This window comes from Podarcis melisellensis (genome assembly GCF_964234715.1).
Source record: "Podarcis melisellensis genome assembly, chromosome: 8".
NCBI classification, from domain to species: Eukaryota; Metazoa; Chordata; class Lepidosauria; order Squamata; family Lacertidae; genus Podarcis; species Podarcis melisellensis.
In genome coordinates this window covers 29,836,024-29,857,195 of record NC_138540.1, presented here as the reverse complement: position 1 = coordinate 29,857,195, position 21,172 = coordinate 29,836,024, and the positions used below count along the sequence as shown (strand labels likewise).

At 48.0% G+C, this 21,172-nt stretch overlaps 2 protein-coding genes across 4 annotated transcripts in view; one reads left to right on the top strand and one right to left on the bottom strand.

Annotated features, from left to right (window-relative positions):
• Window positions 1-13,848, top strand: part of STARD8 (StAR related lipid transfer domain containing 8) — a 67,947-nt gene extending 54,099 nt beyond the window's left edge. For both annotated transcript variants that reach the window (XM_081922623.1, XM_081922622.1), the window contains 9 exons: window positions 1,252-1,425; window positions 2,734-2,893; window positions 4,924-5,122; window positions 6,102-6,312; window positions 7,087-7,201; window positions 8,894-9,118; window positions 9,291-9,508; window positions 10,577-10,753; window positions 11,803-13,848. In XM_081922623.1, the coding sequence (XP_081778749.1) occupies window positions 1,252-1,425; window positions 2,734-2,893; window positions 4,924-5,122; window positions 6,102-6,312; window positions 7,087-7,201; window positions 8,894-9,118; window positions 9,291-9,508; window positions 10,577-10,753; window positions 11,803-11,920 (1,597 nt within the window). In that variant the 3' untranslated portion in view covers window positions 11,921-13,848. The remainder of the gene's footprint in view (window positions 1-1,251; window positions 1,426-2,733; window positions 2,894-4,923; window positions 5,123-6,101; window positions 6,313-7,086; window positions 7,202-8,893; window positions 9,119-9,290; window positions 9,509-10,576; window positions 10,754-11,802) is intronic.
• Window positions 13,849-14,866: 1,018 nt separating this feature from the next.
• Window positions 14,867-21,111, bottom strand: LOC309376357 (basic phospholipase A2 PLA-B-like). 2 transcript variants are annotated; one of them, XM_081922640.1, is made up of 5 exons: window positions 20,985-21,111; window positions 18,875-18,916; window positions 17,964-18,108; window positions 15,782-15,888; window positions 14,867-15,377 (listed from the first exon to the last, which is right to left on the bottom strand). In XM_081922640.1, the coding sequence occupies exons 2-5, from the start codon at window positions 18,912-18,914 to the stop codon at window positions 15,208-15,210; spliced, it is 462 nt and encodes a 153-aa protein (XP_081778766.1). In that variant the 5' UTR covers window positions 18,915-18,916; window positions 20,985-21,111; the 3' UTR covers window positions 14,867-15,207. The 2 variants fall into 2 exon arrangements, with proteins under 2 accessions (XP_081778766.1, XP_081778767.1); XM_081922641.1 differs by lacking the exon at window positions 20,985-21,111 and adding an exon at window positions 20,943-20,965.
• Between the last annotated feature and the right edge of the window lie 61 nt (window positions 21,112-21,172).

Below are 21,172 nucleotides of genomic sequence, written 5' to 3'. Positions count from 1 at the left end.
ATGCTTCTATAGGAAAACAGTGTGGCAAACTGGATGTTTTGAGGAGAGCCAGGGTAGTAGAATCCTGGAATTGTTGGGTTGGAAGGGATCCCAAGGGTCATCTAGTCCAACCCCCTGCAAGGTGGGAATAGCTCAAGAATCCCAGACAGATGGCCATCCAACCTTGCAGTCAAGATGTTGGGAGGCACTTCCTTGTATTTCCTGGAATTTGTCCCTCTATTCCTCCCTCTTTGCACCCAGCAGCTGTTCTGCAGGGTCTCCTTGCAGGTTGCAATCCTGCTCTGTGCGCCTGGAGTTTTGCTTTACACAATTTTTGGGTTTTCTGGAGTCAGGATGCCTATCACACGTAACAAGTGCAGGATGCACATGTGGAACTGTCAACCCTTTTTTTCTTTCGATTTGCCGTGGGACTGCGCTCAGACTCCTAGGATTTTCCATTTTTATTTTTAAATTGGCATTTGGCAAATGTGGTCAGTGCTGCCTGTAAGGAGAGAAGCAGCTGTTGGAAATGCAGTGGATGATAACCATAATAATAACAATGTTTCTATAATATGGGTTGCAGCGGGTTGGGCTAGATGACCCCTCAGGTCCCTTACAGCTCCACAATCCTAGGATTCTACGACGCAGCAGCCTTTGCCTTAACATGGCAGGGCCCTTATGGACCGGTACCATGGGTGGGTTGTGCATCAGTTTTGAAGATGGTTCCAGGCACCCTGTGGGAAAGCCCGGGAGCAATTACAAAAGCTAACGCGTTCTCTTTGGTCAACTAAACCCATGGCGGGAAAATGTCCCAACTCAGGTTGGCAGTTTGGTGCCCTCTAGCGAGCCAAAATGGAAATAGTACCCCTGTGAATTTTTGTACCACTTAGATGTCTGCACCTTTGTGATGCACCCCAAAAAATATAACAGCTACAGTTTGCTATTTCTCTTTTGCTGCATCTTACCGTCAAAATCTTACCCTTTTCTTTTCATGAATTCATTTGTAAATTAGGTTTCTGCTCTTTGTGGATGGAGGATTTGACTTTTTGCCTTCTGCACATTCCTAAGTTGGACTGAGGATGACCCGTGGGGTCCCTTCCAATTCTATGATTCTAATTGTGATTCTGCCTTGGTCAGACCCCACCTCTAGTCCTGTGCCCCATTCTGGGCACCACGGTTGGAGCTGAGCTGAGGGTCCACTTTGAGTGGCAGGTGGCAAAGCTGGTTGAGCTTGAGATAAATCAGTGACGTCTGTTCTTCCTCCCCAACCAGGAAGCTTCGCTGGCACAGCTTCCAGAACTCCCACCGACCCAGCCTGAACTCTGCTTCCTTGGAGATCAACCGCCAATCCGCCGCCCAGCTCAACCTCCTCCAAAAATGCTCCCTCCTTCGCCTCACAGCCATCATGGAGAAATACTCCGTCCCCCACAAGCAGAGCTGGTCATGGTGAGTCAGCACAGAGATTCTGTCAAGGAACCTTGTGGTCTGAAATATCCATTAGAAAGTGGGGAAAGGAAAGGGAAAGGAGGGAGTATTTGGCCCCGGGCATGGGGGTTAGAATAGATGTCCCTTGGGGTACCTCCCAGCACTACAATTCTAGGATCCTGTATAGTTATGTATATATCTTTAGCTGACTGGTATCTTCAAGGGTGCTTCTTCAAGGACACTGCCCGCATTGGGATAAATAAATTGACACACCTCTGAAGCCTGTTATCCATTCTCTCTCTGCCATGTGTGTGGCAGAGCAGATTATTAATGCAGAAACACAGAATCAGGGAATTGTTGTGTTGCAAGGGACGCCCCCCCCCCCGGCCATTCAGTCCAACCCGTTGCACTGCAAGAATGGCAGCAAAAGAATCCCCAACAGATGGCCATCGAACCTCTGCTCAAAAAGTGCCCCGCAACTTCCTTTACCTATTGTGGGAGTAAGTGTTTGTAAGTACCTATTGTGGGAGTAAGTGTTTCTAAGTGTTTGTAAATGCTGATGGGATGTGCATTCTGCTGTGGGACAGATTGCAGTGGCAGAAAAAGAAGGAAAATAGACAGTTTTGGGGGGCAGGGGGAGGCAGTGTTGAAATTCCAGTAAATTTATGCCCTTACTAGGGAGAGAAGAGGACAGGCCTTTATTACCTAGAGCACAAGGTGGAAGGAGCAGCATCTTACTCTGGGAAATAAGGCTAACAAAAACTACCTGCCAGGGATGCTTTAGCTCTGATTCCTGCATTGCAGGAAGTTGGACCAGATGAGCCTTGAGTTGGTGCCTTCCAACTGTATGAACAACAAAGCAGATAGACCTGGGGAATCCCTTCCCCCCTTCCTACTCCATCCTTCTGATGCCAAATTGCTGTATTCTTCCCTGCATTTGTTCAGATTAACTGTTTTAGCAATAGGGTGGGGGGTTTTTTTGGGGGGTGCTGGTGGAGAAGAAGAGCTGGGCCGAATCCTGTTCAGGCTGGGCAGGCAGCCCCTGGAGACACACATCCCCCCCTCCTCTGCTTTCCTTTGACAGAATGGGACAGGCATTCCCAGCAAGGGCCCACAATCCCTTTATTTATTTTTGTATAGTATTTTCATTGAATTGCTCCATACAGCCCAAATAACAAAACTTAAGGCTTTGCAAAACAAAACACGTAAAAATGAAACTGAACTGAACCAAGGACAGCAATGGGATACAAGAGAAAACGATAAAAGCTGGTTATCTGGATATTTGCAATTCCCTGTTGATTACTACCACCCCTTTCTTTCCTCCGGCAGGGCGGTCCCGAAGTTCATGAAGAGGAGCAAGACCCCCAACTACAGGGACAAGAGAGTCTTTGGGGTCCCACTACTCGTCCACGTCCAGAGGACTGGACAACCGCTGCCCCAGAGCATTCAGCAGGCAATGCGCTACATACGCAGCCAGTGTCTGGACCAGGTGAGGGGACCTCGGCAGGCTCAGCCAGGCTTTGCCTCGGCCACAGCCCCTCTGAAGTCTTGGGGTGCCAGCAACCTGCCCCTGTGGGGGTCTGGTCTCCTGCAGCAGCCTTCGCCAATGTTTTCTCCTCTGGCTGCCTCAGATGGCAACACTCACCAGCTCCATTTGGCAGGGCTATTAGAACCATAGAATTGTAGGGCTGGAAGGGAGCACAAGGGTCATCCATTCCGGCCTCCTGGAGCTACAATTCCCAGAGTTCCCTGGGAAGAGGGATTGGCTGTTAAACCCCTCTGGGAATTCAGTTCTGCCAGAATTATTATTTCTAAAAAATAAAAAAAAATTGGTGGCAGAAGTGAGAACGCCATCGAATGATACACAGTTAAGGCCACATCTCTGGCAGGGTAATGTAGTTATGGGGAGACAGTCTCTTTATAATGCCCTGGACTTGGAGCAAGAAGATGCAGGGGGTTGTTGACCCATTTGGATTACTTGGACTCGGGTGGCGCTGTGGGTTAAACCACAGGGCCTAGGGCTTGCCGATCAGAAGTCGGCAATTCAAATCCCTGTGACGGGGTGAGCTCCCATTGCTCAGTCCCTGCTCCTGCCAACCTGGCAGTTCGAAAGCACATCAGAGTGCAAGTAGATAAATAGGTACCGCTCCAGCGGGAAGATAAACGGTGTTTCTGTGCGTTGCTCTGGTTTGCCAGAAGCGGCTTAGTCATGCTGGCCACATGACACAGAAGCTGTACGCCTGCTTCCTCAGTCAATAAAGCGAGATGAGCGCCGCAACCCCAGAGTCGTCCATGACTAGACCTAACGGTCAGGGGTCCCTTTACCTTTACCTAATACTGGTATACTTGATTTAGATACGGAAATTTGTTATGTTAGGTCCCAATATATCCCTTTTATTTCATGGTGTTGGCAATGATGCCTGACATGTCATAAAATTCTACTCAATATTGATCCAGAGTAGATTCCAATGTACAGTTAGCAGAGTAAAAACGTATACACGTTGCAGGATTCCCCAAAAATAGACCAGAGGCAATTAATATTTCATCTAGCAGAGCTTTACTGCTACTGAAGGCAAATGAGCATAATGGTCACAAATCCAATATGTTCAGGATTGGCACTGTCCATAAGAGATCCAGTTGCAGCAGACTTGACTTAAACTTACAATAACTTATAATAAGACTCAACCTTAACAGTACGCATACTATGTACAGAACACCACACCAGAAGGAAAAGAGAAACAGAAACTGAAACCCAGAGTCCTTCTGGCCTATTATTATCGTCCGCATGACCTTGACAGAAAGAGATAAGAGAACCAGTTTAAGCCAGTTGTACTCAGCTTCTCTGAAGGAATAACCCAAACATCACGAACCTTCTGCTTGCTTCTTTCACACAGAGAAGCTTCCAGAACCCTCTTGAATTAATTAGAATAGGAAAGATCTCTACACATCAGATTGATACTCAGTATAATCAGTACTAAGAAATACTAACTGACATTTACAGATAGGTAGCTGTGTTGGTCTGCCATAGTCAAAACAAAAGAAATTCCTTCCAGTAGCACCTTAAAGACCAACTAAGTTAGTTCTTGGTATGAGCTTTCGTGTGCATGCACACTTCTTCAGATACACAGAAGAAGTGTATCTGAAGAAGTGTGCATGCACACGAAAGCTCATACCAAGAACTAACTTAGTTGGTCTTTAAGGTGCTACTGGAAGGAATTTCTTTTACTAACTGACATGACATTCCATTTTTAAAAGCACAACTTTTAAACAGGAGGCACCACAAATCAAACCTCTGCTGCAGAGTCCTGGTCTGGACGCTCTGTGAAAATGTCTGAGAATCACAGAACTGTAGGGCTAGAAGAGACCCCATGGGTCATCTAGCCCAACCCTCTGCAAAGTCAGCTTGGCCAATGTTGGGACTCAACACAAGAGAAGCCCTCAGAGCTCTTTGGCTCAAGGGTACTTGCATTTTCCTTCATATGATCTTTCCCTCTCTCTTTCTCTGGGGTCTCCGAGCAGGTCGGCATTTTCCGTAAGTCCGGGGTCAAGTCCCGGATCCAGGCCCTGAGGCACATGAACGAAGCTTCCCCAGACCATGTGAGCTACGAGGGCCAGTCGGCCTACGATGTGGCCGACCTGCTCAAGCAGTACTTCCGTGACCTCCCTGAGCCCGTCTTCACCAGGAAGCTTATGGAGACATTTCTGCAGATTTACCAGTGTGAGTGGAGGTTCTGGTTTTGTTTTGTTTTATGGCCTTACCGGCAGGGGAAGCAATGGATGAGGGATTTGTTTATTTGTTTTATCTATACAACACCTTTGCCTCCAAAAAGCACGAGGTGATGTACATGGTTATCTTTTCTACGTTTTCAGCTTTCTGTATTTATCTGTGTTGCTTTAATTTGCGTAAGCCGCCTGGAGTCCCGGTCTGGGGAAAAGGAGGGATACAAACAAACAAACAGTAGTAGTAGTAAATAAACAATCCTTTTGGATCATCCCAGCATGGCAGAAGAAAGCAGGAATTGCTTTGTGTATTTTCCAGGAGGTAAATCATAAGGTTGACATCCAGCTGAGAAGATGTGGGGCTGTCTCTAGCTAGCGTGTCTGAGCAGAATAATCCCAGGTGTCAGGGGCCACTCTGGGAGGCCGTTTTTCAAAAATATTTTGACAAAAATTCAAATCCAATATTTCCCAATAAATATGCATATTTTGACTTCCCCCACCGTTTTTGCCATTTATATTTTAAAATTTGTAACACTGCATTTCCTTCCTTATTCCAATTATTAAGTACTCCCTCGTTTTCTTTTAGCATTAATTTTAACGGGTTTAAGTTGATCCCGCTAATGAACTTATATGTGTACAATAACATTTCAAATAATCCACAAATTTCCCCCGGTCTTTGATAAAGTTTTCCCCTGCTTGGTTCCTTATTGCTCCCATAAGATTTGCCATTTCGGCATAGTCCGTTCGTTTAGTCTGCCACTCCTCCTTGGTTGGTACAGAATCTTCTTTCCATCTCTGAGCATAAATCTTCCCAGCTGTGGTCCAGTCTGGCAGGTTATTTGTCCCTCGATGACCAGAAACAGGACCAAGGAAGCAGATCCAAGCACCACTGATGGGCGTAGGTGATCTGGGTTTTGGATTTTGGAATGGGGTTTGGGGATCCAGCCCTGACATCCTCCTCTTCCTCCTCCTCCCAGTTGTGCCGAAGGACCAGCGTCTGCCCACGGTGCAGGCAGCCATTGCTCTGATGCCCGACGAGAACCGGGAGGTGCTGCAGACATTGCTCTACTTCCTGAGTGACGTGGCCTCCGCCCAGGAGAACCAGATGACAGCCGGGAACCTGGCGGTCTGCCTGGCCCCCTCTGTTTTCCACCTCAACGTCTCCAGGAAGGAGAGCACTTCTCCCAGGTGAGGCGGTGGGTACCGCAAAGCCAGGCACTGCAGAGCTCTCCTCTCTCTTTGTTCCCACCTGCGGGCACCTGGCTGCGGGCATCACCTAAGGCAGGCTCAGGATCACCAACAGCAGGCTGCAGGGTTCTGTGACACCTGAGGCCATGAGGGACCCCCATAAAGGCTCTCTTTAAGAAACAAGGCCATCCTATACAGTGGTGAGCCATGGTTCCTACATCAGAGGGGGTTGGAATGGATGACTTTTGGGGTCTCTACAGTTCTGGGATTCTGCAAACTTTGCCCACAGCTCCTTTCCACCCCCAGCATGTTCCCAGCACCTAGGCTCCCCATTGATTGTCACGCATCTGAGATGCAACAGCCTCCCTCCATGGAAGGCCCCTGCTGCTGGGAATTCTGGGTGGCCCTCTCATGGCATACAAGGCTTTGGCTGATTCGTGGCAATCGTGCAAGAGTTTCATGCTCCAAACTTTTTTTAAAGAAAGAGGGGCAGGTTGTTCTTCGTCTTGGTCACCAGGTGGTTAGAAACAGTACCTAAGGGGTTTTATTAAATAGGGTTGTCCTATTTCAAAAGGCAAAAATCCGGACACAAAAGGTTTTTGAGCTTTTTTTGCTCAAAAAATGAAGTTTTGGAGCAATTTTTTAGGAAATTCGCCAAAAATACAACACTTCTGACATGGGTTACCTTACGCCCATGTGCTGAATTGCCAAACGTTTCCCTCAAAGCTCTTTCCCCTTATCTCCTGTCTCCTCTCCCCTCCTCACCCTGGTCAGGATGATTCACAAGCGAGCCACGATGGGCAAACCGGACCACAAGGACCTGAATGAAAACCTGGCTGCCACCCAAGGCCTCTCCCACATGATCACGGACTGCAAGAAACTATTTCAGGTACTGTCCCTTGGCTCAGGCTTTGTTGTTGTTGGCATTCCAACTTCTCAATTAGCACTTTTAAGAGGGTAACCGAAATTTGCATGATAAAGACTGACAGTGCACCCGCTTATAGCTGCTGGAATGACCACCCCTCCATTTTGGAGAAACTTAGACAGAGTCAATCTTACTATTTGACACACTAAAGTGTGGGATATTGCCTTGGGGGGGACAACTAGTCAATAAGCTGAGAACCCATTGGGGGCCAGAGAGAAAAAAAAGGACGGTTTGTACTTGTTTGATCTGACTTTATTTCATTTGTAAGCAAGGAGGAACATGGCCCAGGATCCCCTTTGGACTATGAACGAGTTTGGCTGCTATTGTGACCCAGGGCATTTGAATACTTAAATTGCTTTCCCTTGATATAATAGGGTCCATGCTTTGCAACCCTGTCTTGTTTGAGCATTATGCCTACTGCTATAAATAGTTCCTGTCTCTACTTTCCACGCACTCACATGCCTGTGGTTTGTTTATTTTGGCTTTATTTTGTACCTGTTTCTCGTTCGGTGGTAATTGTGTATGGACTATGTTTATTGTCATCAGATCCTGTTTGATAACACTGCATTTTGCAGAATTCTGTAGGACCTGTTTTTGGAATATTAATAATAATAGTAATAGTAGTAAAGGTAAAGGTAAAGGTACCCCTGCCCGTACGGGCCAGTCTTGACAGACTCTGGGGTTGTGCGCCCATCTCACTTAAGAGGCCAGGGGCCAGCGCTGTCCGGAGACACTTCCGGGTCACGTGGCCAGCGTGACATCGCTGCTCTGGCGAGCCAGAGCCGCACACGGAAACGCCGTTTACCTTCCCGCTGGTAAGCGGTCCCTATTTATCTACTTGCACCCGGAGGTGCTTTCGAACTGCTAGGTTGGCAGGCGCTGGGACCGAGCAGCGGGAGCGCACCCCGCCGCAGGGATTCGAACCGCCGACCTTTCGATCAGCAAGTCCTAGGCGCTGAGGCTTTAACCCACAGCGCCACCTGCGTCCCTATACTAATATACTACTAATAGTAGTAGTAGTAGTAATAATAATAATACTATTTAAGAACATCAGAAGAGCCATGCTGGATTAGGCCAATGGCCCATCTGACCCAGCATCCTGTTCTCACAGTGGCCAACCAGATGCCTGTGGGAAACCTGCGTGCAGGATCTCAGCACAAGAGCACTCTGGAGCAAAATTTACCTGGCTCCCAAAATGTCCTAGAGCTGCTGCATTTGCTCTGATTAGATCAGCCCTCCATTCCCCTCCTTAGCTTCCTTTGACCTATATGGGACAGATTGCGAGAAGCAAAGCTACAGGGAACCAGGCAGAGGGCCTTCTCGGTAGTGGTACCTGCCCTGTGGAACACCCTCCTATCAGATGTCAAAGAGATAAACAACTACCTGACATTTAGAAGACATCTGAAGGCAGCCCTGTTCAGGGAAGTTTTTAATGTGTGACATTTGAGCGTATTTTTGGTCTTTGTCGGAAGCCGCCCAGAGTGGCTGGGGAAACCCAGCCAGATGGGTGGGGTACAAATAAATGATGATGATGATGATGATGATGATTATCGGACAACCATTGCGCACCCAGCATGATTTTCCAGGGGATTCCTGTTTTCGCAGGCATCCGGTCTCTGCCCACATCTGCTAACAACCATGGCTTTGCCTTTCCAGATCCCCCAGGACGTGATGCTCCAGCTTTGCAACTCCTACTTGGCAGCGGACACCCAGCCTCTCTCCTTCTCTGAGCTGATGGGCCGGAGCCTGCAGGGGGAAGGTCGGGATTCCCGGATTGACTTGGAAGTCAGTATCCAAAGCCTCCTCAAGGAGTCCTTCGACCGCTTCAAGGGGTGGCTTGGCATGCCTGGACCCCTCAACACGGAGATCTCGTGCAAGAAGGTAAGAGGAGATGGGAGGCTGGACTCTCCTCCGTTGCAAGAGGTGGAACCTGGAGTCCTTGAGCTGAAATTCCTGCCTTGCAGAGGGTTGGGCTGGATGACCCTCAGGGTCCCTTCCAATGCCGCAACTCCGTGATTCTACAGAATGACACCTTGCCTCCCTGTCTGCTCAGGTGGGGGACGTCCGCCCCCTGCGCCTGTGGAAGGTGTCCACGGAAGTAGAGGCACCCCCTCAGGCGGTGCTTCAGCGGGTGCTCCGGGAACGGCGTCTGTGGGATGAAGACCTCCTGCAGGAGAAAGTGATGGAGACCCTGGACCACAACACGGAGGTCTACCACTACGTGACGGACAGCATGGCGCCCCACCCCCGGCGAGACTTCCTTGTCCTCCGGTGAGAGCCAGGAAATATCAGTGCATTCCCTTACCCCATCCAAGCGGCCATTCGCTAGCCAGCATTGCTACCTCTGAACACTGAGGAAATCCTCTTTTAAAGCCATCTAGGTTAGCGGGTGGGACGCAGGTGGCGCTGTGGGTTAAAGCCTCAGCGCCTAGGACTTGCCGATCGAAAGGTCGGCGGTTCGAATCCCTGCGGCGGGGTGCGCTCCCGCTGCTCAGTCCCAGCGCCTGCCAACCTAGCAGTTCGAAAGCACCTCCGGGTGCAAGTAGATAAATAGGGACCGCTTACTAGCGGGAAGGTAAACGGCGTTTCCGTGTGCAGCTCTGGCTCACCAGAGCAGCGATGTCACGCTGGCCACGTGACCCGGAAGTGTCTCCAGACAGCGCTGGCCCCTGGCCTCTTGAGTGAGATGGGCGCACAACCCCAGAGTCTGTCAAGACTGGCCCGTACGGGCAGGGGTACCTTTACCTTTACCTTTAGGTTAGCGGGCATCCGTGCCTCCTGTAGGAGCAAGTTCCATAGTTTAACAATTGCGCTGTGCAAAGAAGTTTTTCTTTTTCTTTTCTCTAGCCTGAACCTTCCAACATTCAGCTTCATTGAATGTCCATGAGTTCTAGTGTTATGAGAAAGAGAGAGGGAGGAAAAAATTCTCTGTCCATTTCTGCATGCCTCACCTACTTCTATAAACTCCTATCATGTCGCCTTTTGCTTGTGTTTCTTCTAAACTGAAAAGTCCCAACCTTTCCTCTTAGGGGATTTCCTCCACCCCCTTTGATCATTTTGGTTGCTCTTTTCTGAACCTTTTCCAACTCTGCAAAATCCTTTTTACAAGAACATCTTTAATAAAAATGAATAGGATATTGCAATGTTGGAGAAGGTTCAGGAAAGAGCAACCGAAATGATCAAGGGGATGAGACAACTGGAACGGCACCCAGGATTCCCAATGTGGTTGCACCATAGATTTGTATAATGATATTGGCAGTTTTCTTTTCAGTTCCTATCCTAATGATCCACAGCCTGACTGTTCCTGCTCACCCATTTTGTTTTGTTTTTCCTTTGCAGAAAATGGCGCTCAGACCTGCCCCGAGGAGGCTGCCTCCTCGTGTCCTTATCCCTGGACCATAAGACGTTGCCCCTGGAAGGGGGGGTCCGGGCAGTGGTCCTGACCTCCCAGTACTTAATGGAGCCCTGTGGGATGGGGCGCTCCAGAGTGACCCATATCTGCCGTGCAGATCTCAGGTGAGCTGTCCGGCCAAGCCTATAGAATCATAAAATTGTAGAGTTGAAAGGGACCCCCAAGTGTGGAAGATGCCCCCTGCTAACCTGTTGCAGGAATCTCAGTTAAAGCATCCCTGGCAGATGGCCATCTGACCTCAGCTTTAAAAAATGTCCCCTGCACTTTCACTACTTAGGCTTAGGATCCTGTCTGAAGAAGAGTTTGGATTTGATATCCCACCTTTCACTCCCTTTAAGGAGTCTCAAAGCGGCTAACATTCTCCTTTCCCTTCCTCCTCCACAACAAACACTCTGTGAGGTGAGTGGGGCTGAGAGACTTCAGAGAAGTGTGGCTAGCCCAAGGTCACCCAGCAGCTGCATGTGGAGGAGCGGAGACACATAACCCGGTTCCCCAGATTACGAGACTACCGCTCTTAACCTCTACACCACACTGGCTCTCATGATTATCCTAAAGATGACCCCTTAGCCTTTCTATTGACTGCTGCTCGTATGGAGATAGACAGATGTTGGAAAACCAGTGATGGGCTGAACATTGATTATTGGTATAACAGAGTTTGATCAATAGCATTGGCTGAGAAACTAACATGCCAAGTGAGAGCGCCAAACACAATCCATATTCCTTTTATAACACATGGCAAATGTTTATTGAATACATAAATAGTTCGGACTGCGGCAGGAATCCACCCAGCCAAATGAAACTTTTAACGCATGGCATGATAGAAGTCTGCCATTTTATCAGGACGAATTACTTGTTGTTTACTGTTGTAACAACTGCTTTCTCAAAATTTATCGTCTGTACCATGAAAATAAATAAAAACAGTTTGTTTGTTTGTTTGTTTGTTTGTTTGTTTGTTTTTTTAACCCTCCAACAAAGGAGAGTCCTCCACCAAGTCCGTTCCACTGTCCAACAGCTAAAGCCCTTGCAGATTGCCAGGGCATCTTCCTACTCCTCCTGAGACTTCGATGGAGTCTCAGTATCAATGAACAGGGAATCCCTCTTGTGCAGTGTGGAAGATGCCCCCCACTAACCTGTTACTCTTTTGTCTTTCCAGGGGACGGTCTCCAGACTGGTACAGCAAAGTTTTCGGCCGCCTCTGCGCCATGGAGCTGGCCAGGATCCGAGACTCTTTCCCGGCACTTGACCCAAGTGGTCCAGAGACAAAGATCTGAAGGGAGCTTCTGGCGCTCTTGGACTGTGGAGTGGCTTCAGCCTTCGCTGGAGGGGAGGAGCTTTTCCAGGTGCCTGAACACCTGCGAACTGAGCAGCCTCTGCCCCTCCTGTCCAGAAACATCAGCTCTTCAAGGCTGAGCTGCCCCGAGGAGCAGAAAGGTCTCCATTAGAGACGGTGCCCTTTCCTGGTTGAGCAGCGTGCTTCAAGTCTGGGAAGCCATCTTGGAGGTTCCTTCTCAAAGCCTCTGAGGGCTGTCTGTCCACTCCCCACACCACCAATGGATCCAGCATCCAGATACCCATTTAGCTGTGATTCCTGCATTGCAGAGGGTTGGATTGGATAACCCTTGGGGGTCCCTTCCAATTCTACAATTTCAGGGGAAAGGAGAAGAGCTGGGCCACAGAGGTGGAGGTGGGCGAGGAGCATCTCCACCTGCAAATCTTCTAAGGTTGTGGGCTGGCAAGGAGGTCCACCACCAGCCAAAGGAAGACAGTCCTAGGCTAGGTGAACCCAACCGTCTGATCTAGCTAAATAAACTAGTTCTGGGTTGGACCTGATGACCCTCAAGGTCCCTTCTCCCAACTCTACAGTTCTGTGATTCTGTGGCTGCAGGATTGATGGAGATGGCGTGCAGAGGGATGCCAGAGGAGGGCAAAGTTGTCTACAAGAGACAGGGAATGAGGCTGCAGGGAACAGGGAAGGTTAGTTGGTGGTCAAGTGTGTGTAGGAGGCATTGCAGGATGAACAGCCGTGTTGTAGCACATGGGGGCAAGAGGGTATGTATGTGTGTAGGAGAGGGAGAGAGGGAGCCAGGAAAACATTATTTTATTCCTATTTGCTGCCATCATTCCTGCATGGCAGGGGGTTGTGCTTAGATGACCCGCAGGGTCCTTTCCAACCCTATGATTCTTATCACATGAGTAGCACAGAACTGGAAACTAAGTCCAGGTGTTTCCACTTTTGCGCCGGAGGCCTTTCACTGAACATGACAAAGAGCCCATTGGCTCAGAGATATTTGATGCTATTCTTGGCAAAACCAAAGGGCGATGGACGCAGATGAGTGTGACCAAAGCCTGGGGTCTTGTGTCCTCTGAGGACTCGTGTCTTGCTCTTGAATGCCAACTACATGATTCCATTGGGGGGAGGAAAAGAGACATCACTGCATCCTCCATCAGATGCCTGTGGTTCTCTGATCTTTCTAAATCAATAGTTTGACATTGGCTAACCTTGGCCTGTAAGTAACCCAGTTTTTATTTTATTTTTCCGTAACCGGGGGTCCAACTGACTAGGCAGCATTCCAGCTGGAAGGCATGAAAACTTTTCCAATTTCTGTTAGAGATCTAACGGTGTCTGTTCTGCGGGTGATCAATTCAACGGCTCTTGTCAACTCTTGCACTGCAAAGGATCAGAGTAGTGACTTTTGGGGGATCCTTCCAACTCTTACAATCCCATGGTTCTATAAATCATTGGAGGTTTTTAAACCGAGGTTGGATGGCCCACTGTCAGGGATTCTTTAGCTGTGATTCCTGCATCGCAGGGGGTCAGACTAGATGAAACTTGGGGGTACCTTCCAGCTCTACATTCTTTGGATTCTGTGAACTCAAATAGAAATAACTGATGTAACATTTGTGGGGTATTTTTTGTCTTACTAATACCTTGGGGGTGGGGCTGTTATTTCTCTAATCAATTTTTCCTCTCGCACCTATAAATATTGTACAGTCGTAATATTTAATATATAACTTGAGTGGGAGAGCATTTGGACAGAGGTGTGTGTGTTTGTTTGTTTGTATGTGTGTGCATGTGTGTGTGCGAGAGGAAGAAGCGTATTTTGTATTTAAAGGGTTTTTTGTACTAAAGCCATTGCGGGGTGTCAAAAGGAGAGAGGAAACTCCCTGTTTCTGTGTAATAAATAAAGTACTAACCTGGTCACTGGCTGCTGATGAATATGATTATTACAACACCTAAAAGACGTGTTAAAAACAAAATTACAGGAATAAGGCAGGTCCTACAAATATAAACCCCAAATGTTGAACACCAGGGTAAAGCCATGTGTCTTTAGCATTCGCTAGAAGCGGTTCAATGTAGGCACGCCTCTGCAGGGAAGGGTTTCAACAGCTTATGGGCCACCACAGAGAAGGCCCTTTCCCACCCATCACCCTGCCAAGATGTAATCTCAGAGCCTTCGTCTATATTCTTTGAGAATTCTTGGAGGAAAGGTCCCTGAGGACTGGAAGAGGGCCAGTGTTGCCCCCATCTTCAAAACAGGGGTGGGAAGGGAAGACCCAGGCAACTACCAGCAGGTCAGCTTGATGCTGATAGAAAGGTAATAGAACAGATAATTACCGTAAACAGTCATTCTGTGAACACTTAGAAAAGAATGCTGTGACTACAAAGAGCCAAGCATAGGTTTTGAGTTACAAGCTTGGTAGATCAGAGGAATGCTGTGGACGTAATGTATCTTGATTTCAGTGCGGCTTTTGACAAAGTCCCCCATGATATTATTGCAGAAAAGACGGTAAAATGTGGGCTGGACAGTGCTACTGCTATGGGAATTTGCAGCTGGTTAACTGACCAAACCCAGAGAGCGCTCACTAATGGTTCCTCATCATCCTGGGACAGGTGGGTTGCCACAGGGTTCTGTCCTAAGCCTTGTGTTGTTCAATATCTTTGTAAATGACTTGAAGGACTTTGCAGATGACACCATGGGAGAGGTAGCTTAATGAGCCAAGGTTCTGACTTGAAATACAGCCATTTTATAGGTAGACCCCTACAGTCATCTCTTTTACACAGCTAGAACTTCTTGCCACATATTTTTGAATATTTGAATTTCTAATCTAGCTGCTTAGATAGCCACTACAGGCACTTCCTCAATGGGAAAATCAGGGTTGGGAAGAAAAACGATTTTAACAAATTCATGTTAATAAAGAGATTAATAAATAATAATGGTTTATTGCTGCCTTCCCCACATTTCCAGTAATAGACAGTCTTGGATTTAGTCCTTGGGGCAAAGAGAAGCACTGAGATGCCAACACATCAATTTTGCAAATTAAGATGCAGCTTGTGGGGAGCGTCCCTTTGACATCAAAATGTGAACTTTGAAATGCAGAGATTTCAAAAATTCCAAACAATAAATGCTGCTGACTTTGGAATCCATGCAGAAAAACACATACGCAAGAAAACCCCCTGCATTTCCGCTCTGGTCCTCTTCCCCACAGGAGAGATTGCCCTCTCAAAGCAATCCTCTGCATCAAGTCCGCAAGCGGTTTGCCTGCTTCTCGGGCTTTCCTACTTCGGCTTCTTGCTGCCTCGACATTTCGGGGTGGTTTCTTTGCACAAGACGTAAGGGTAACGGTGGTACTTCTTGTTGTACGTTTTGGCATACTTTCGGAAGCAGAGGGCCGCATGACGGTCACATTCGCACGCCAACACGGCACAGTGGGAATTGTTTCTGTACTCTGCAGAGGCAAAAGCGGCGAGGAGACATCAGACTTGCAGGATGCAAAACTTCCTTTTGACTAGAACCTCATGTGAGAAGTGCCTTTGTACCGTAGGCCGGTGTCTAAACACATTCACACACACACACACACCTCCATCCTCCTCCCAGGCAAGCAACAGGCATTGCCAGAGTTTGAGGACATATTTTGGCCAAGCTAAACCTCTCCAGGAGGACAAAGAGCAAGACCAGTGAGAGGTGCGGCTCGGGGAGAGTTCGGCAGGCCTGATCGAGACCACCAGAAATAAATGGGGGTGGGGCATATCTGGAGACAGTTTTGTGGAATGGTTCTATGAGTGGCCTCCTTCTTCTAAAGGGAAGGTGGGCAAAGGAAAATAAACCCAAATCCTTCTGCCCGCCACTCACCACAGATAACATCGTCATTGATGATCAGGTATCTGTAGTGATCAATATATGGGTGGCACTGGTTGCTGTGTAGACCCTCATAGCAGCAGTCGTGTTTATAGCAGCACCTGGAAGGGGAGAAAGGGGGGGAATGCAGGGGGAGGAAGGCCTGCTGGCAGGAAGCCCCTGTTGAGATTTTGAGAATTTTGGTGTCCTCCCCCCCCCTCCACTGCGCTGCTGACCTTTCATTTAAAAATAAAATAAAATATTGTTATTACTATATTTATTTACATCCCACAGTTTTACCAGACAAGGATTCAAGGTGGCTTACACCAAAAATAGAAATGGCTAAAAGCTAGAAGGAAAAGCAATAATTAAAAAACAATGAAGCATTAATAGAAATGTGTGCGTTAAAAGGTAAAGGTAAAGGGACCCCTGACCATTGGGTCCAGTTGTGACCGACTCTGGGGTTGCGGCGCTCATCTTGCTTTACTGGCCGAGGGAGCCGGCGTACAGCTTTCAGGTCATGTGGCCAGCATGACTAAGCCGCTGCTGGCGAACCAGAGCAGCGCACGGAAACGCTGTTTACCTTCCCGCCAGAGCGGTACTTATTTATCTACTTGCACTTTTGACGTGCTTTTGAACTGCTAAGTTGGCAGGAGCAGGGACCGAGCAATGGGAGCTCACCCCATCGCGCGGATTCGAACCGCCGACCTTCTGATCAGCAAGTCCTAGGCTCAGTGGTTTAACCCACAGAGATTTGTTAAAACATGCGGATAGCGACACTGAAAACAGCAGAGCACCAGCCCTTTCCTTAAAAACAGTCTAAACATTGAATCTTCATACACCCTGATATGGAACTCAGCTACAGTGGTACCTTGGGTTACAGACTCTACAGGTTACAGATGCTTCAGGTTACAGACTCTGCTAACCCAGAAATAGTACCTCGGGTTAAGAACTTTGCTTCAGGATGAGAACAGAAAACATGCAGCGGCAGCGGGAGACCCCATTAGCGAAAGTAGTACCTCAGGTTAAGAATACAGTGGTACCTCTGGTTACATACTTAATTCGTTACAGAGGTCCGTTCTTAACCTGAGACACCACTTTAGCTAATGGGGCCTCCCCCGCCGCCGCGTGATTTCTGTTCTCATCCTGAAGCAAAGTTGTTAACCCAAGGTAATATTTCTGGGTTAGCGGAGTTTGTAACCTGAAACGTCTGTAACCTGAAGCATATGTAACCCAAGGTACCACTGTAGTTTCAGGTTAAGAACAGATCTCCAGAATGAATTAAGTTCTTAACCCGAGGTACCACTGTACATTAGTACACACATAAAAAGTGTTTTAAATGTGTTATAACACTGTGACACCAGGTGGCGCTGTAGAGTTCAGTCTTGAGTGGCCCTCAGCCCTGAGGTTTCTCCAGCCCTGTCCTAACAGAGAGAAATGTGTTTGAGCAGGTTAATCAGCCCTCTTCTTCACCCACTTATGCTGACAGCATCACTGGGAAAGACGCGTTGTTGACACTTGCTGGTTTCTGGCGCAATAGACTCCACCTACCAGGAATATCTGACATTGCCTGGGTGTGAGCAAAGCCGCCCCCCCCCATCTGACTGAGTGAGGCTCGTGGTGGCTTTGTGAAGGCCCAAGGAGTCACGCCGGCCAACTCACCATAGCTGTCAACTTACAGATTTGAAAATAATGGACCAGCAGCCTCAAAAATAAGGGATCATCAGCCAAAATAAGGGGTTTTCTGGGCACAGGTATGTTCAACTTCTGAGCCCCTCCGAGCCAAAGGCAGAAAGCCCAGCCAGCAGCCAAACAAAACCTCAAGCGGTGGTTCCCACAGCGCAGCAACCCAGCAAAGGGGATGCAGCAAGGGAAACCACCATCACCTCTCCGCTGGGAAGCGCTGAGCAAAGGCGAGTCCCCAGGCAACGTGGCCAATTTGATCGGCACAACCCATGCAAGCTCCACACCCCAGTCGTTCTTAGACTCCTTATTGGGTGAGCAACGCAGCCAAGCAACACAGTTGGAGCCTCCCTCCTTGCTGGCCGGCAGGGAGGGAGGGAGGGAGGGAGGGAGAGGAGCTGCTTCCTTTGAAACCCAAGAAATTTAAGGGACATCATCAATAAGGGACAGCAGCGGGACACGGCGCTGGGCGTTTCCCGCCAAATAAGGGACAGTTGACAGCTATGCAACTCACATGTCTGTCTGGTCCCTCGGCTTCCCTCTCCCGCCCTTTCCGCAGTAGCACCCGTACCCGTTGAAGTGGATGAGGGCATTTTTGTGGGTAATTCTCTCGATCATCACCTTGAAGTTGAGCAGGCTGCCGTGGATGATGGACAGAGCTGGGAAGGGGACAAGCAGGAGGAGGAGGAGGAGGAGGAAAACAGGCGGGGGTCCCCTGTCATGGTCCGCATTTTGGAGCGAGAAAGTGCAAAAAGCGCACCTTGGCCAGGATGTGGTCCAGGGACAGGAGAGCAATTCAATGCCATCCGCATGCCATGGCAGGTGCTCCTATTTCCAAAGCAATGCTCGAATCAAAACACGGCTGGCCTTCGAAATTTGCACTTAGCTGGATTTTGCAACGTATCTCACCCACTCGTGATCCAGCGGATCCCAGGCAGGCTCAGCCCCTCCATTTCCCCACCTCTGGAGCACCCCCTTCTGCCAGTAGGGACCCCCCCTGGGGGCACCTCTGCCCACCCACCCACATTTGGCAGGTGGGAAGGGGTTGCTGGCTGCACCAGTGGATGGATGTCTCAGCAGCTGACAGGTCCAAATCCTTTTCAGCACAAGACAGGCTAGGATGGCTCTCTTTCTTTCTTTCTCTTTCTTTCTTTCTTTCTTTCTTTCTTTCTTTCTTTCTTTCTTTCTTTCTTTCTTTCTTATTTGCTTAAATGTTTTATAGCCCACTGGTCAACAGAAGATGGTATCTGGGTGGGGTCCAATCAGATCAATGGATACTGCCCAGTTTCCTGGAGGGTTGCTCCCTGTCAGTGCTGACAATACCAATCCAGAGGGGGACCAAGTGCCTGATTCGGCACAAGGCAGCTTGCTGAGAAAAGGGGGCTTCTGGTAGCAAAAGTAAGTGAGGAACTTTTTAGCACTTACCGCCCACCCCCAAGATAGCAATCAGGAGAAGTCGCCTCATGTCTGAGGAAAACAAGAAGCAGAAAAAGGAAGAGGTAATTCCCACATCAGCTGATAACCTGAGGAACAAAGCGCTAATAAAAAACCACAGATTCCTCACATTCAGAATTGTGACATCACTTTACATTTTACGAACTGTCACAAAAATAGTTTTTGTTTTTTCCTCTCTAGCCCCCACCCTGCTTTGCTACTGGCCTTTTGACCAGGAAAAGGTGGCCGAAATCTGGTTCTCAGGCTGGAAAAGGGCTCCTTGCTTTGAAACAGCCACCCTTGCCCGGGTGCCCTCCAGATGTTTATTATTATTTGCTACATATCTGCTAGCCCCCAAAGTGACTTACATTAAAGCCAGGTAGTCCGTGTTGTTGGACTACAACTCCCATTGTCCCTGGGCTGGGGCTGATGGGAGTTGTAGTCCAACAGTGCCTGGAGATCACGAGTTTGGGGAAGGGCAGGTGTAAGAGGGCTGGGCCTTTCATAAAACTAGAACTCATATAGGTCACATGTCTCAACATTTGGGCAGCAATCTTGAGCTCTCTGCACCAAAATTTCACTAGAGATCCTCACTCGATATACTTCAGATGCTGGGGGGTTGGGGGGGGAATTTCAGGAGGGTATCTGTGGATGATCTGAATAACCAGGAAGGTTTAAGAGGCTACACTTCAGATATCCAAGGGTGCAGAAGTTAAATGGCTTTAAATGCCTTTAGAAGTGCTTTGAATTGAGCCTGGAAACCAATCAGAAGCTGGCGCGATTGTTTCAACAGAAGAGTGATACACTCCTTTCACAGAGCCTCCGAAATCCCCTATTTTCCAGGGACATCCCTGATTTAGAGATGCTGTCCCGGTTTCTGATTTGATCCCAGAATGTCCCACTTTTCCTTAGGATGTCCTTATTTTCATTGGAGAAATGTTGAAGGCTATGGAGTTATCCGACCCCTGAGCCATCTGAAGGCAATCCCGTATAAGGCAGTTTAAAAAACAAAAAGGTTAATGTATTTATTATTATGTTTTTATATATGTTGAAAGCTGCCGAGAGTGGCTGGGGCAACCCAGAAAGATGCGTGGGATATAAATAGTAAAATTATCGTTATGGAATGGGACGTCCCTATTTTCATCAGAGAAATGTTGGAGGATATGCTGTCACATTCTGGGCCAGTGGAAGATTCCAGGCACTTTTCCAGAGCAGCCCCAAAGAGAGTGTTTTGCAGCAGAGGTCCAGGGCCTCCCCAAGCAGCAGGGTTGGCTGATAACATTTAGAAGTAACGCACATGTCCAGCGAAAGAACGGGGAAGTAATTTTTAACCCAGAGTCTAATATTACCTAACTTCACCATGGCATCGTGATAGCCCAAATATAACATAAGCATATTTGCAGATGCAAAGAACAGACACCAAGGCACGTTCGTGCCATACATTTAAAACACTGTGATACCACTTTATGCCATGGCTTCTCCCAAAGAATTCTGGGAGCTGCAGTTTGGGAAGGATGTTGAGAGTTGTTAGGAGACCCCTGTTCCCTTCACAGAGCTACAATTTCCAGAAGAGTCAACCCCTCTTCCCAGAGAACAGCGCCCACATCGTCCTCTTGGTTTCTTTCAGACCCAATTTGTAGCAACTTCTTTTCTTTTATAAAACCTCCAGGAAATGTGCCAGGGACATTCCTATATAAAAAAATATAGTTATAAATACAGTATATAATTGCAAAGTAGCTCTATTACCCACAGGAGGGGAGCATTAACAAACACCGTATGAGAAACTGAAAGTGCTAGATTTGCATACAATTAAACCCGTGGTCATCACAAATCCCCCTAAACAACAACAACTAGGAGGAAGCTTCTACACTTGATCTTAGCCAAAAGGCTGAGAAGCTTCAAGGAGGAAGCTTCAAGGAGGAAGCTACTAAGATGTACAATGTACGGGACTTTCATCAAACAGGAATTATTTCGGGAATGGGCATAACTGTCAGAGTAAGCATTAAATGTCTTCTGAGAAATGTCAGCTTAGTTCTGGTTAGTTACTCCATGAACACACAACAACACAAACTGATCCCCCTGTCTCAGGTATGATGGACACCTATTAATGGTCAGCTCCGAGCTTCTTTTTGTCCTGTAGAGAAGCTCATCTGAGTGGAACTTCTGAGACCAGGAACCATGGTGCATGGAGTCGAGAGAGTGATACATTGCCCACCACTGGCCATTAGATCTCATGCTTTCCCTTCAGAATCTAACACAATTGTGATGCTTAGAGCCATGGAATCCACA